This window comes from Sphaeramia orbicularis, chromosome 5 (assembly GCF_902148855.1).
Source record: "Sphaeramia orbicularis chromosome 5, fSphaOr1.1, whole genome shotgun sequence".
In the NCBI taxonomy this organism is placed as follows: domain Eukaryota; kingdom Metazoa; phylum Chordata; class Actinopteri; order Kurtiformes; family Apogonidae; genus Sphaeramia; species Sphaeramia orbicularis.
Window position 1 is genome coordinate 30,791,209 of NC_043961.1, and position 14,182 is coordinate 30,805,390.

At 37.3% G+C, this 14,182-nt stretch overlaps 2 protein-coding genes across 4 annotated transcripts in view; one reads left to right on the top strand and one right to left on the bottom strand.

Annotated features, from left to right (window-relative positions):
- Positions 1-672, top strand: part of dstyk (dual serine/threonine and tyrosine protein kinase) — a 30,067-nt gene extending 29,395 nt beyond the window's left edge. Inside the window, exon 15 of the mRNA XM_030133343.1 lies at positions 59-672. Coding sequence (XP_029989203.1) covers positions 59-246 — 188 coding nt within the window. The 3' untranslated portion in view covers positions 247-672. The remainder of the gene's footprint in view (positions 1-58) is intronic.
- A 783-nt stretch (positions 673-1,455) lies between these two features.
- celsr2 (cadherin, EGF LAG seven-pass G-type receptor 2) overlaps positions 1,456-14,182 on the bottom strand; it is a 101,527-nt gene continuing 88,800 nt past the window's right edge. The window contains exons 26-34 of one of the 3 annotated variants that reach the window (XM_030133316.1): positions 12,002-12,084; positions 8,795-8,921; positions 8,587-8,697; positions 6,912-7,042; positions 6,739-6,824; positions 6,490-6,654; positions 5,496-5,708; positions 4,829-5,051; positions 1,456-3,367 (exon numbers count right to left, since the gene is read on the bottom strand). In XM_030133316.1, the coding sequence (XP_029989176.1) occupies positions 3,361-3,367; positions 4,829-5,051; positions 5,496-5,708; positions 6,490-6,654; positions 6,739-6,824; positions 6,912-7,042; positions 8,587-8,697; positions 8,795-8,921; positions 12,002-12,084 (1,146 nt within the window). In that variant the 3' untranslated portion in view covers positions 1,456-3,360. Of the gene's footprint in view, positions 3,423-4,828; positions 5,052-5,495; positions 5,709-6,489; positions 6,655-6,738; positions 6,825-6,911; positions 7,043-8,586; positions 8,698-8,794; positions 8,922-12,001; positions 12,085-14,182 lie in introns of all 3 variants that reach the window. The other 2 variants (XM_030133315.1, XM_030133313.1) reach the window with 2 other exon arrangements.

The window sequence follows — 14,182 nt, forward strand, 5'->3', positions numbered from 1 at the left end:
CGCAAATGAAGACCTATAAAAACACATTGATGATGACGCCCCCTCTCTCTGTCCTCAGGGTCCAGGCCAGAGCGACTGCCCAGCTTCGACGAGGAGTGCTGGCAGCTGATGGAGGCCTGCTGGAACGGAGACCCCTCCCTCAGGCCTCTGCTCGGGATCGTAGAGCCCAGCCTGCAAAGCATCATGGTCCGGCTCTGCAGCTGCAGCACTGAACAGAAAAGCAGCAGCCTCGAGGACTCAAACTGAAAACACTCCTGACTAACTAACCCGTGCTAAGGATCCCAATCAGAAAAGTATTTTTGTTGTATTTATGAAGAGCTGTTTGACAACAGGTGATCAGTGGATTCTGTCTGGGTCATCTTCTGTGTTCGCAGTCGTTGGATTTACATTATTTATGAGGAGCTCATACAGACCAGTTTGTAGATGTGTGTTCTACTGTCTGTGCTTTGTGTATTTGTATACAAACTCTACAGTGTGCTTTTCTTGTAGCTGCTGTGCTAATTGCTACTTGGTCATAGGATTGTTACTAGATGCAAATTGTTTTAAAAGTAGTCCACCCCCAGTATTATGAAAAAATTGAGTATATAAAAGATTAATTTTAGATTGTATTTAAACTGAACATTTCTGCATCTGTACAACACCTTTTTTAATAAAATGTTCTGTTACAACAAGCATTTGTGTTTTGTAAATCTAACATTAAATTTCACAAGTTTCAACTGTTTAAACTATATATTTTTTAAATGAAAACACATTTCTGTGTGCAGGATATAATGGCAAAGCTGAAGAATCCCCTTTCCAAAGTAAGTAATCATCATTTTTACATTCTGTTAAAAAATTAAAAAAACAGATATTGATCAGTCCTAACATTCAAATGTACTGTAAAAATGTATATACATCCAAGAAAACATTCACTATAAATATAATGTACATTTATTTTAGCCAAAGTTAATTATTCAAGGTAAAATAATTACTACTAATACTATAGTCATGGAAGGATCTTGACTGTTTCCATTTCAGGATTAGAATCAGCAGAGGGGATTTCTGACTGGACATCCATGAAGAGAAACTGATAGTAAATGAAGAGAGTCAAGTAAGAAACTTTAGCTCCACCTAGTGATTATTTAATGCATGTTCTTTGGCCATAACATTTATGATGCAGATCCAAAATTGTCCAGACTATGGGAAGCACTATTTTTACTTTCAATAGTGTTTACTCATCTGAGGGTTTAAATTGAAAATTAAAAATATTAAATTGTTATGATCACAGTGAATTTGGCTGTTTTATTGTGTTTGTTTGTTTTTTTTTAGTTTTTACAATTTAATCCATCCTTGTCCTTCAATGACCACATATATCCCTTTTCACATATCTACATTTTTTTTTTAGCATTTATGTCAGCATTATTTGTTATGCATTTACAAAAAAAAATGGCCTCATAGAAGATTGTTTTTCTTTCATTTATTCATTTCTTTTTGTGGCAACAGCCCAGTTTCCAGCACGGATCATTAAAGTTTCATGATATTGTATTTCGCTTTATAAAATGCGCCACAGGCAGATTCATCTTTATCAGCAAAAACACAATGAACCCACAATAAAAACTGCAACTGTCTCTTTTACTCATTGAATTTTGGTGAAATCCATTACAAAGTTATTCCACATAGAAAAATACCAGCCATTTTCTAAAAACTACCCTGTAACACTACAGCGTCGACATCTAAAACAGGTGTTGCATTTGAAGCATGTGATTACTGAGCGCCATTGTGGACAGTTTTTCACATAAAACATAAAAAAAAAAAACAGTAAAGAAATGTAACAGCAGTGAGACATGAGTGACATAAAACTAAAACTGGTCCCTTTTTTGTAGCAAATATGTAATATTTTTTTTCTCCATCGTAGCAGTGTTTACTATTATATAAACAAATAGCTGTAATGCAAATACAGAACAGGAAAAGAACACATTTTTAAAAAGTTATTTGACTTGGCACTGATAAAAAATTGAGGTAAGATGAAAATGGTAGAAAAGGGTTTAATCGGTAAAAACGGGAGTGGCAGAGTAAAAGAGACAGACCTGATGATGTATCAGTGGCGTTGAAATGACATTAGACTTCACTTTAAATCCATACGGTTGTAAAAATGGCCTCTGCAGCACATCAGACAGAAAAACAGTATCAGAAACTAACACGAGACCATTCCTCTCCAGTTTCTAAAACCATAGTGTGAATGTGTGAAGCTGTACACATATTTACTTAAATGATTCATTTAAAGATATGTCCTTGATTCATTTACAGGCCACTCTGTACAGTTAAAATGGATTACAGCTCAAATAGTCTTACAGCACACATTTACATGTATTTCATTATTTTACAAAAGACAAAAGCCTCACAGCTAATCTATAAAATACAGCTGTTAAGTCACTGAACTCGGCTGAATGTATTCATCCCTCAGGGCAGACGATGTAAAATGAGAGCGCTCTTTATGTCCGTAAAAAATGAGCTCCCAGTGATTAAAAACAAAGATGTATCAAAAGTCCTTCGAGTCCTTTTCCATGTGCACATGCAGGTTTGTCGCCTCGTTGGTGTGAGGTAATGAAGGCAGTTCATAGCGCCGTCTGCAGATGGGAAAACACCCTTCATTTAGAGAAATAGCTTATAATGGAGCTTCCATCTACAGGCAGGGGCAGCCAATCAGTCCTTTTGTTTTCAAGTTCAGTTCAACGTCCATAAATTCGTAAATAACTTGTGTTTGTCTCCTCAGTCCGTGAACATTCTGCACTCGGTGCCTCTGGGACATTTCAGGCGTGTAAAGTAAAACCTGAGTACGAGCCCCGACGTAGAGCTGACCTCAGTCTGGCACAAATATGAACAGCAACATAAGCAGGCAAGACTTTACAAAGTAGTAATGCATGAAAAGGAATTCCCTGAATGTTTACAACTAAATGACCCACCCAAAAGCATGACCTCTTTATTGTTCCACAGTCTTAAAAACAAAATGTAAATCCTGGAACAGAAAAACACTACAAAAAAAACGATCAACCGCCTGCGAATCTGTGCAGACGGCGTAAATAAAAAGTGCATTGCTTCAAGTATGTAAACAAAATGATTCTTTAAAGGGAGAGTGGGACTCGGTCAGTCAGTGTGCTGGAGCCGGGGCCAGAGCTGGGGCCCCTGAGGTTTGGCACACATGTGTGAACACACACGCATACACGCATGTACAGAACAACACGCAGACTGTCTCACACACTCCTTCAGAGGATGATGATGATGATGAAGAGGGTGAACTTTTTTTTTCTTTCCCCCCAGATCTGAAGGAGATGTCCGGTGCTCTCTGTTTTTTTTTTGCAGTCAGTGGTGAAGAAGGAGGCTCTATGACCTGCAAAGACACACCCCTCCGTCAGCGTGGTCACATGGAGGTGTTGCAGTGGCTGCTGGGAAAACAGGGTGGTGCATGAAAGAGGATGAGGAGGAGGGTTGATGAAGAGGGATGTGTTGGAGCCAAATACAAGACAATAACAGAAAGAACACAAAAATAAAGAAACAAAAATAAAGATGTGAGACAATGGACGTCTTTGTCACACAGACACACACTGAGGTGGTGACAGACGCTCAAATGATGCACCAATCTGAAGACAGTGATCCTGATTGGTTTGAATGAGGATCAGAGCTTCATGGGATAAAATTAAAGAATAAAAATCTATGATTTTTGGAAAGAGAGAGGGGGCAGAGAAAGTTGATTAGTCAATTATAATTCTTTTACTGTGAGACCCTACTGTTGTTCTCCGCCTTTCTATGTTCTCACCCTACAGATAGACGTCAGTTTGTCTCTGCTGTCTCACTGTGTCTCAGCTTTGGTCTTGATACTCAGTTCCAGCAGCAGATACAATAACTACGCTTGAGTTTCATTGAAAGCTGTCACTTTTCTTCATATTTGACTTTGCAGTTGCAGATTTTGACCTTCACATCAGTGCAGTTAAAGCGGGAACTTCACCGTCCTGGTCCAGGGATAAATATTTACTCATATGATGCAGAAGGTGGATGTCTCTAACTGTATAAAGTTCTAAAAAAATCTCTTAATCCACTCTATTTCCATGTTAAATCTCCTCTTCAGAAAGCTAACCTAATGAAGCTCATTCATTTTTTGTGCTAATAAGCGAATGAACCAGTGTATGGTCATTTTAATCACAAATGAGTTTCTTGCATTTAAATGAAATATTATTTGAGAATTAAAATGTCTTGAGAGAAATATGCCTTAAATACTTAAATAATTAAGTATCTGCATCTCTATCAACATTTGCATATTTTCACATATATCCAAGAGAAACACAGCAGTTCATGTGCACTGGAAGAAGACTGGGCATTTTTCACATCAGTGCACGGAAATTAAATTAAAAATCTAACGCTTCAGATCCAGAATAAGGGAAATAGAATTCTAAAAAGTGTTATTGATGTATTAGGAGACTGTAACTATAGAAATGGGCCTTAAGTGACTATAACTAATGCAATTACTATTATGTTTTTAGTTATTTATTCCTGAAAATAAGATACATTTCTGCTTTTGTCACAGTTTTTTGAACTGCTGAGCTGCAGGATGTGTGCTGTCTTCATTTGGCTCAGTTGTAACATTTAAGGTCATCGGGTGGAAATGAGACAGACTACAGTAAGTGATGACAACAGTAGGCACTGAGGACGGCTGCACAAATACTACAAATACACAAACAGGTCGACAATGACGTCTGTGACACACACTAACACGACACTAGACAAGCTCAGATGTACAAACAAACAGGAGGTTTTTAATGCTTTTATGACTGTTTGTGCTGGTGCTGATACTCACTCTGATCCTGACGAGTCTCCGTCCACCGTCCCCGCCTTGATCTTCAAGGCCACGCCGTTCAGCTGATCCGGAACGCCAGATTTAGCCGGACCGGCCCGGCTGTCGCTGGATGAGGATCCATGTGGGGACGCCACCCCTGAGACATTTTCACACAGCTCGTTGTGGATACGATTGAGGCCGTTTCTCTCAACAATCGGAGACAGCTGCTTTTTCTTTAGGATCCCTGAGGAAAAAGATGGAAATTTAGAAACAAAAAAAATAAAAATCTGTATTTATGTTGTCACTTTACTGTTCCATGTCACAGTAAAGTGACATAAAAATATGGATAAAGTATATTTAAGTATCAAGTATAGTATAAGTGTAAGATAAAGTATACTTTCTTAACTTAAAAAATCTCTCTATCTCTCTATCTATCTATCTATCTATCTGAGACATTTATTATTATCATGTAAACATCTTAATAGGACTATTGTCCTGTTCAGCGTAAGCAATATTTTGTGAATATAAACATAGTCAGTGTTCGAGGTGCTGTTTCTACCAAATGTATGTGAAAATCATAATTTCAGGTTCTGGAAAATCACAAAAGGCTGCATTTCACATTTTGTTTTCATAGTGACAACGGTCAAAGTTGCAGCAGTTTCATATTTAAGTCTTGTATAGACGTCACCTTTGTGCGGATGGGCGTTGAGGTTTGGTAGACCCGGCAGCAGCACCGTCATGGCGTCCTGCGTCCTGTCCTCCGGTAACGTCCTGGTGTCACGGCTGAAGCTCGGCTCAGGGTTGTTCAGTGTTTCTGCCTTCAGTCGGTCTATGACTGTGAGTTCACTGTCAGTCACTGCTGCGTAATCTCCAGGCCAGTACATTTTACTCAAACCATTGTCTAGAAAACACAAATGGGGATTAATGAAACTGAGGGGAAATAACTATTGTCCGCCGTGTTAATAGTTTAGAACAGTGGTGTTAACCTCCACATACAGTCCAATGTGATCACAAGGGGGTTGAACCAGTAAAATAATAGGCATAATAGCCTATAAATAATAATCCTTTTTTTCCTTTTTGTTTTAGTGTGAAAAAAGTAAAATTACATTATGAAAATGTGAAAAACCTGAACTAGCATGTACAACCCAAAATGTCTAAAGAAAAGTGCAATTTCAACAATATTATGCCCAAGCTTATTATTAGCACCACTTACAGATCACAGTGGATCTATTATTTTGTTAAAATTATAATTTTTCTTAAGATATTTCAGGCTCATATTTGTTGAGGTATTTATATTTTGTTGTGAAAGGATCGTTTATAAATGTAAATATTCTCATAATTTAATTTTACTTTTTTCACATTAAACCAACAAGAAAATTTGGAGTTGTCATTATTTCTAGGTTATTATACTGTTATTTTAGTTGAGATCACATTGGTCTGTATGTGGTCCCAGAACTAAAACAAGTTCAGCACCATTCAGTGTAATTTTTGCACTTCGCATATTCATCCTGTGGACCAAATTGGACCCTTTGGAGGGCTGGTTATGTTTAATACCCCTGATCTAGAAAAAGACAGCAGACATTAAAACTCCAATGTGTCTCGCAGTGTTGAAACTAGTCCAACTATGCTCATTATTCTTTTTGTCTGACTGCGTTCTCATAGTTTCAGATAAGCTCCTGTACCTTGTGTCTGTGGCCTCTTCACCACATTAGATGCCAGGTTTTCCCAGCATTCCTCTGGTGGGAGGGGGCCCTCCTCATCCTCACTGTCAGAGGAATGTGTGGAGGCGTAGGACCCACTCTGGTCGTCCTCCAGAGACAGGTCGCTGTCTGAGTCGCTGTCGTGATCTAAACACAGACCGACACAATGAACTAAAGCTGATCTAGTTTAAAAATCCAGTGAATCAGAGAAACAGTGAATGGGATAAATACCGTCCAAGTGCTCCTTAGTTTCATGGAAGTGTGATGTGTGGTCGTTCAGAGCGATATGTGCCTGGCTGTTACTTAAACCATCATCCCTGAACAAAAATAAAAACGTCATACCGTTTACCTTCCTGTAGCTGTAGCCAACTCCTACAGCATATTCACGTCTGTTTTTATTTTACCTGAGGACAAAGGGTACGTAGCTCTGCTGACTTTTGCCGCTCTGCATGGTGCCGTTCAGAGACACGCTGGAGTCGGCGAAGGGGAGGTGGTACAACCTGCTGTCCATGTAGTTGGTGTTGCATTTGTAGCCCTGTAAAGAAAAACACAGGCAGAGGAAGGATGGAGGCTTTAGGGAAGAAACACAACTCTAACAGAACATAAGGCCAGTGTGGTTTCATTAATTTAAGCTGCTGATAAGGAACAAACTGTGGCTTAAAGGAAGGGTGTTGTTCTGTACTTTCTTATCTTCAAAAACCAAATCTATGGAACTGTCCCAGGGGTCCCAGGGATCATTCATGCAGACGTATAGTTTCATTAAAGAGTTTCCTGTAACAGCCTCACATTGTAGCTTTTAGCATTTACTACTTAAATCGGATGCAGGGTCATTTGTTAAGGAACATTTCCAGTTGGGAATCAGGAACAAACAAATGAACTTCAGCTAATGTATAGTATAAGTTTTGTTTTCTTTGGGAGTTACAAATGAGCTAAACGCTGTTCTGTTTGTGTAGAACGTCAGATGTTTTATATGTGTATTATATTTCACTGCTTTGTCCCCAATAAATAAATGAGTAAATATATAAAATAAATCATTCTGTATACACTGAATGCACAGCATCTTATTTAAATACAGCGTGTCCTTATCAAATACATTTCGATATAAAATAAATGAACATATGTTTGGTGCTTTAAAGCAGGGCAGTGAATTTAGCATCAGCTCAAATTAGATTCACGCCTTTACTTGGTAACAGTGTCAGCTTTTTTCCACATTTAATACATTTAGATAACAGTGGAGCTGATTAGTAGAGGAGAATAAACTCCATCAGCCTTTGAATAAATAGAAAACTCTGTTTCAGGCTAATCCTATCAAGATGAACATATAATTATGCCCCAGACACTTTTAAGCTCTAAGCTCTAAGCCAGTGGTTCCCAACCTTTTTTGGCTCGTGACCCCATTTTAACATCACACATTTCTGGCGACCCCAGACATTCAAAATAATTTTAGATGACATTTAGTCTATATAATGTATATTATTATGGACGGAGGCAGAAAAGCCAGGTGTAGATTACTACACAAAGTGAGAATTTGATTTTCCTTGGTCAGGATATGTACAGTCAGTCCAGCTTGTATTTACAAGGCTGACAATTAATACTGAACAAACAAGAACTCAAACTATGAATTATGAAAGAGCTGCAGCATCTGAAACTGACCACAATGAATATTTGAAAGATAAACAGTACCACAGTGCTTCAGTTTCAGCTTCAGAGTTTGTCATGTCTTTTATGGATTGGGATCGTCTCTGTCAACTCAACATATACTTTTTATTGGTAATTTTTTTTTTTTTTTTTTTCATCAATTACTTAAAATTTCAGGCGACCCCATTTGAATTCCAGGCGACCCCATGTGGGGTCCTGACCCCAAGCTTGAAAAACACTGCTCTAAGCTGCTGCTAATAGTTTGACATCTCTGGAGAGCAGAGGCTATAAAATACACATTAAGTGTAATTGGTTGATCTGGGAACAGCAGTTTTAGTGTGTTTTCAGGGAGCTCCTGGCATGTGACTCAAGTTAAGTAGAACATCCAGAGGTGTCGGACTGAATGGAGTGTTTTCTCGCAGTCTGCGGTGGAGGACTCACTGAGGCCTTGGATTTGATCATATGATCAGGACGCTTGCGGCTGCAGCAGTATTTCATGGCGCTTCTCGCCTCCTTATTGAATATGATGCGGAAGAAGAAAATGAAAGGACCCTGGATCAGACATGAGAAGACAGAGACAAGAGAAGAAGGTTGAGACAATGACAAGACATTCCTTGGAAAGTGTCTAAGGGGGACTCGGTGGACTCACCTGTACACAGTTGAACCCAGCGAACAGGTAATGGAAGATAATCATGTCACTGTTGACGGAGAGGAGGGCCAGGAAACATGTGACTAGGACCAGGAAGAGAACACCACCTGCAGTCTTCAGGCCAGAGCTGCATAAAATGAGTCACATGAGACAAAACAGAGAAGTTACTAAGCAGCTGTCAGGATGATTTTTATGCATGCAATGACCTAAAGATGGAAAGTGATGATAAATGAACAGAAACAACCAAAGCAAAGTCACTGAGTTCATTGATGTTGGAGTAGGAGACAGAGCAGCAACTGTATGAGGATACATGAGGACGAAACAAGTCTGGCTCAAAACTATATGTAGACGTCAAGTGTAAAAATGAAAAAATGTCGCAGTAAACATGAGCAACACTGACACCATGTGTCCATTTTTATTTTTTTTTTAACTTTGTGTTATACAGGGTGGTTTGGAAACACTGTAGAACAGGGGTGTCAAACTCATTTAAGTTCAGGGGCCACATTCAGCCCAATTTGATCTCCAGTGGGCCAGACCAGTAAAATAATAACAGTGAAAAAAAGTAAAATTATATTCTGATCAGGTTTAGATCTCCAAAGTTTCCTTAAAAATCTGAATAACATGAACAACTTGAATAGACTTAAGAAAAACAAGTGCAATTTTAACAATATTATGCCTCGGTTTTTCAGTTTATCATTTACACATGTGCATTACAATCACACAAAACATTTAGTAACAGGCAGAATATTGGTAAAATTGCATGTACTTTTCTGAAGACATTTCCATTTGTTCATATTTGTTCAGATTATTCACATTTTTTGTAAAAGTATAGTTTGGTAATGTAAACATTCTCATGTAATTGTACTTTTTTACACCAAAAAACAAAGAAAAAGTGTGGGGTTGTCATTATTTATAAGTTATTATGATAATATTTTACTGGTCTGGCCCACTGTATGTGTCTGTATGTGGAATCTGAATTAAAATGATTTCGACACCATTGATTGTTAATATCTTCAGTGTAATTTTTGCATTTCACAAATTCATCCTGCGGGCCAGACTGTACCCTTTGGTGGGCCAAATTTGGCCCCCGGGCCACATGTTTGACACCTGTGCTGTAGAAGGTTCTTCACCTACTTCAAAGGTACATGGAGAAGGAGAACAGCTTACAACAGGACATGAACTTCAGCACTTGTCATATGGAAGAACTTAATTTTACTCTAAATATAGACCAATGCGTCTCAGTGACTGACTTTCATCAGAGTCATCAGGAAATACAACCAGCTGCATTTAAATAAAATATGAAACATGAAAAAAAAAAAAAAAATACAAGGAAACAATCAGTCCTATACAACCACACAGTGAATGTTTCATTGCTGTTTATGGTACCCATGCACTATATATTTGTAAAAAAAAAAAAAAAAAATTTCAAACTGTATAAATATTTAATCATGTCTTGACTGAATGCATTAAAAATGTAAGATCTAATTAACCTGTGGGTTAATCTGCAAATTGTGTTCTAATGATTTAATGTAAGACTTTTGCAGAATTTTTTAATGCAGGATACTGTCTGTTTTAGCTGATGGTTGAATGTCTGAATTTACATTGCACTTTGTGTTTCTGAAATGTATTTTAATTCATATTTAACTTAAAACACGTAAATAACTTAATAAAACCTCTCAAAAATAAATATTTGTGTTCCCTCAGTACAAACAGATCATAAACTTTCACAATTTAACAGTTTGAGGGCTTGAAAGTTGGAGAAGCAGCAGAGGGTCACTGAGCTGTCCCTCTGATGTGTTCATTCCTAATCCTGTCGGTAGCAGTTTAAACTCCACAGTTTTCACTTTCAGACTCAGCTTTACTGTCGTTTGACGAATGTTACATGATAGAACGAAATATAGTTACCCAGGTCTCGGTTTTAGTAGCATAAGAAAATAAAAGGATAAAATATAAAATAAAATATATTAAAGGGAAATAGGATAGAATAAAAACTACCATAAAATATGCTAAAAAAAAAGAAGAATAAGATAACTGAGTGCACCTCTGTGGTGCAATAGGTTAGTGCTTTCAGCTGTTAACCAAAAGGTTGGTGGTTCAAGCCCACCTGGGGATGACATCTATTTATGGCAGTGTTTTTCAACCTTGGGGTCACCTGGAATTCAAATGGGGTCACCTGAAATTTCTAGTAATTAACAAAAATAAAAACTTACTAATATATGGTGAGTTGACAGACAATCACAATCCATAAAAGACATGACAAACTCTGAAGCTGAAACTGAAGCACTGTGGTACTGTTTATCTTTTAAATGTTCATTGTGGTCAGTTTCAGATGCTGCAGCTCTTTCATAATTCATAGTTTGAGTTCTTGTTTGTTCAGTTTTAATTGTCAGCCCTGTAAATACAAGCTGGACTGACTGTACATATCCTGACCAAGGAAAATAAAATTCTCACTTTGTGCAGTAATCTACACCTGGCTTTTCTGCCTTTTTCTGCCATAATAATACACATTATATAGTCTAAATGTCATCTAAAATTGACATTTATTTGCAACATAGTATAGCAAACTATTACATGATCAAAAACAAATTAATTTAAGCCAAAAAAAAAAAGTCTTTGTTTTGAATGTCTGGGGTCACCAGAAATTTGTGATGTTAAAATGGGGTCATGAGCCAAAAAAGGTTGGGAACCACTGATTTATGGGGTCAGCAAGGTGGGACAATCCACTTGTGACAAAGGGTTGAGGAGTTTTACTCCCCAGACCAGCAGATAAATTGTTGGGTAATATGCCCTTGAACAAGGCGCAAGGCACAATAACATGCCAGTCCATTGTTCCTACTCTGCAAGGGTTAAATACAGAGGGCAGGTTTTGGTGTGTGTTGCATGTCCACATATAATATACTGATAAATAATAAAGATTCTTCTTCACTTTTCTTTTGCATCAGTGACTGGTGTAGTTAGATTATTAAACTACTTTACATTTGAGAAGTTGCAGTGGAAATGATTTACCATCTACGAAAAAAATATGAAAAAACAACAACAAAAAAAAAAACAGGAGGAGCAGATTCTTAGTCAAATATGATGAAAAAAACACCCAAAAACTTCCAAACCCAGTAACACTACATCTGCTAAGTGACGTTCACTTGCTTTAAAACAGGCATCGTGGCGCTGTTTTTATTTGTATTTTTGGACAAATGCTGGGACACTCACACACGGGGCTCCTTCTTTTCCATGCTGTGGTGTCGTAGTGAGCAGGAGGCTCTGGAGGACAGGATGTACAGGAAGATGTTCATCTAGAAGACACAATAACACACTGCATCAGTATCTACAGCAGGAGTTAGTGACAGAGCAGCAAACTAAACACAAGGACTCTTACTGTCACAATATTTTCAGTGCAGCTGAGGTAACTTGCACGTTGACAATGACAGGTGTGTTCACTGTAAAAACAGCTCTAGTTCTGCCTCGGTGAGATCATAATGAGTCAGAACGCTGGACGACAACATGGGCCAGGTGGTGTTTTTGTATCTTTTTTTTTTGCATTGCTGTCACTCATTTACGGCCTGTGCTCAAATTTTGTCAATCTACAGTCAAAACTTTTGTCTGAAATTAAAGTTTCTGAACAGGTTTGATTTTCTGCAGTTTTTCTACGTGGATCAAAAACCTTTAGAAAGTAGTTTGACCATAACAAGCTTAATACGCTGATACACAATGTCAAGGAAACGCTGTCCAATGATGCAGCTCATTATACACAACTACATCTGCGGGCAGCTCGGACACATCCTTCAAATAAAAATACTTTCAGCTCTGGCAAAAAAAAAAAAAAAAAAGTGGAAAAATACCCATAAATTTGCATGTATTTTGCAGTGTTTTGAGGCTGTAACTGAAAGGCTGGTCATGTTGTGTGCACTTGGACTGTACATTTGTGTGCGTACTGACAGGACAACAACATCATCCTCATTGTCTGAATAAAAATAAGACTTGCTGGACTCAATATGAGGGACTTCCTGGTAAAATAAAGGTTAAATAAAATAAATAATAAATATGCAAAGTTTCTGTGTGTTTTTTTATTGAATGACGGATATAAAAATCCTAAATATTTATTTTATTTTTATGTAATCTTTATTTAACCAGGCAAGACAAGATTAAGAAAACATTCCTATTTATTTACAACTGTGGCCTGGCAAAAGGCAGGGCTTTTTAAGGGAGAGGGAAAGGAGCTAAAAGAAACAAGATTAAAATTGCAAACAGAGCAATGAACACACAAGCATAAGTTAACATATTAACCCATAAAGACCCAGTGCTACTTTTGTGACAGTTTGCAAATCAATTTTTCTTTATATTTAGCCTTTCTTAAGTGATTTATCACCACTGATTGTAATATTATCCCCCTTATTTTGCATTTTTTGTGGACATCATGTATTTTCCTATAGATAATTCACTGATCAAGTAGATGTTCAGAAAAGCTCAGATTAAAGTTGAGGGTTATTGTATCAGAAACAGCAAACTGAAGAAAAAATGACTTTTTCAGCAAAGATATCAATAACTAAACATAAAAACAAGTGTGACCATCCACTGTTATTGATCAAACTCCAAAAGTTTTATTGGTGAATCAATGTTGTAGAAGATGACGGTGTTTCCACAGTAACTACAGAGCCTCTGAATGTCCACATGGGTCATATCTGATGACCATGAAAAAATGACAAACTGTATTTTACACCAATTATTTCCATGTATTGATAGATTTTGTGGGTCAACAGTTATTAAACAGTTTAGATCAGTAGATGGTTTAGGTCGCCAGTGGTTGTTTGGGTCTTTATGAGTTAATAAATATTTGCGAAGACACAGCTAAAGTACATGCCTAAAACAGCAAGAGTAACAGGACAGGGTAGCAGCAGGATTGATGTTTAAAATGATCAGTAATAAATACACACTACAAAAAAGGCCTGGACAAAAATAAGAAAGTTACACTCATTATTGGGTTAATATGTCTTATTTCTAGTAAAATTATGTGCCCGTGCACTTTTACGCTAAAATTCTTATTTTAAGCAGAATATACTGGTTTACAGTCTTCATAGTAAGATTCTTTTATATATACGGTTTTATGAAGATGTAATGACTCAGTAGATATGTATAGGCAAAACTGCAGAAAACAAAATTTTCTTGAGGGCAAACAGTTACTGTGTCCGCTATACTCATCCCGTAACAATGTAGATTGTTTTCTTATAAATATTGCTTAAAATTAGTTGCAATATCTTTCAAGATAATGATCTTTCAAGATAAATATTCCAAATTCAAGTCAGTTTATCTTAGTCAGATATTCTTTTTTTGCAGTGCAGACTTGTGTGTAAAGGTCATTACTCTCATTAGTAGCTGAATATGCACTGTGGTACA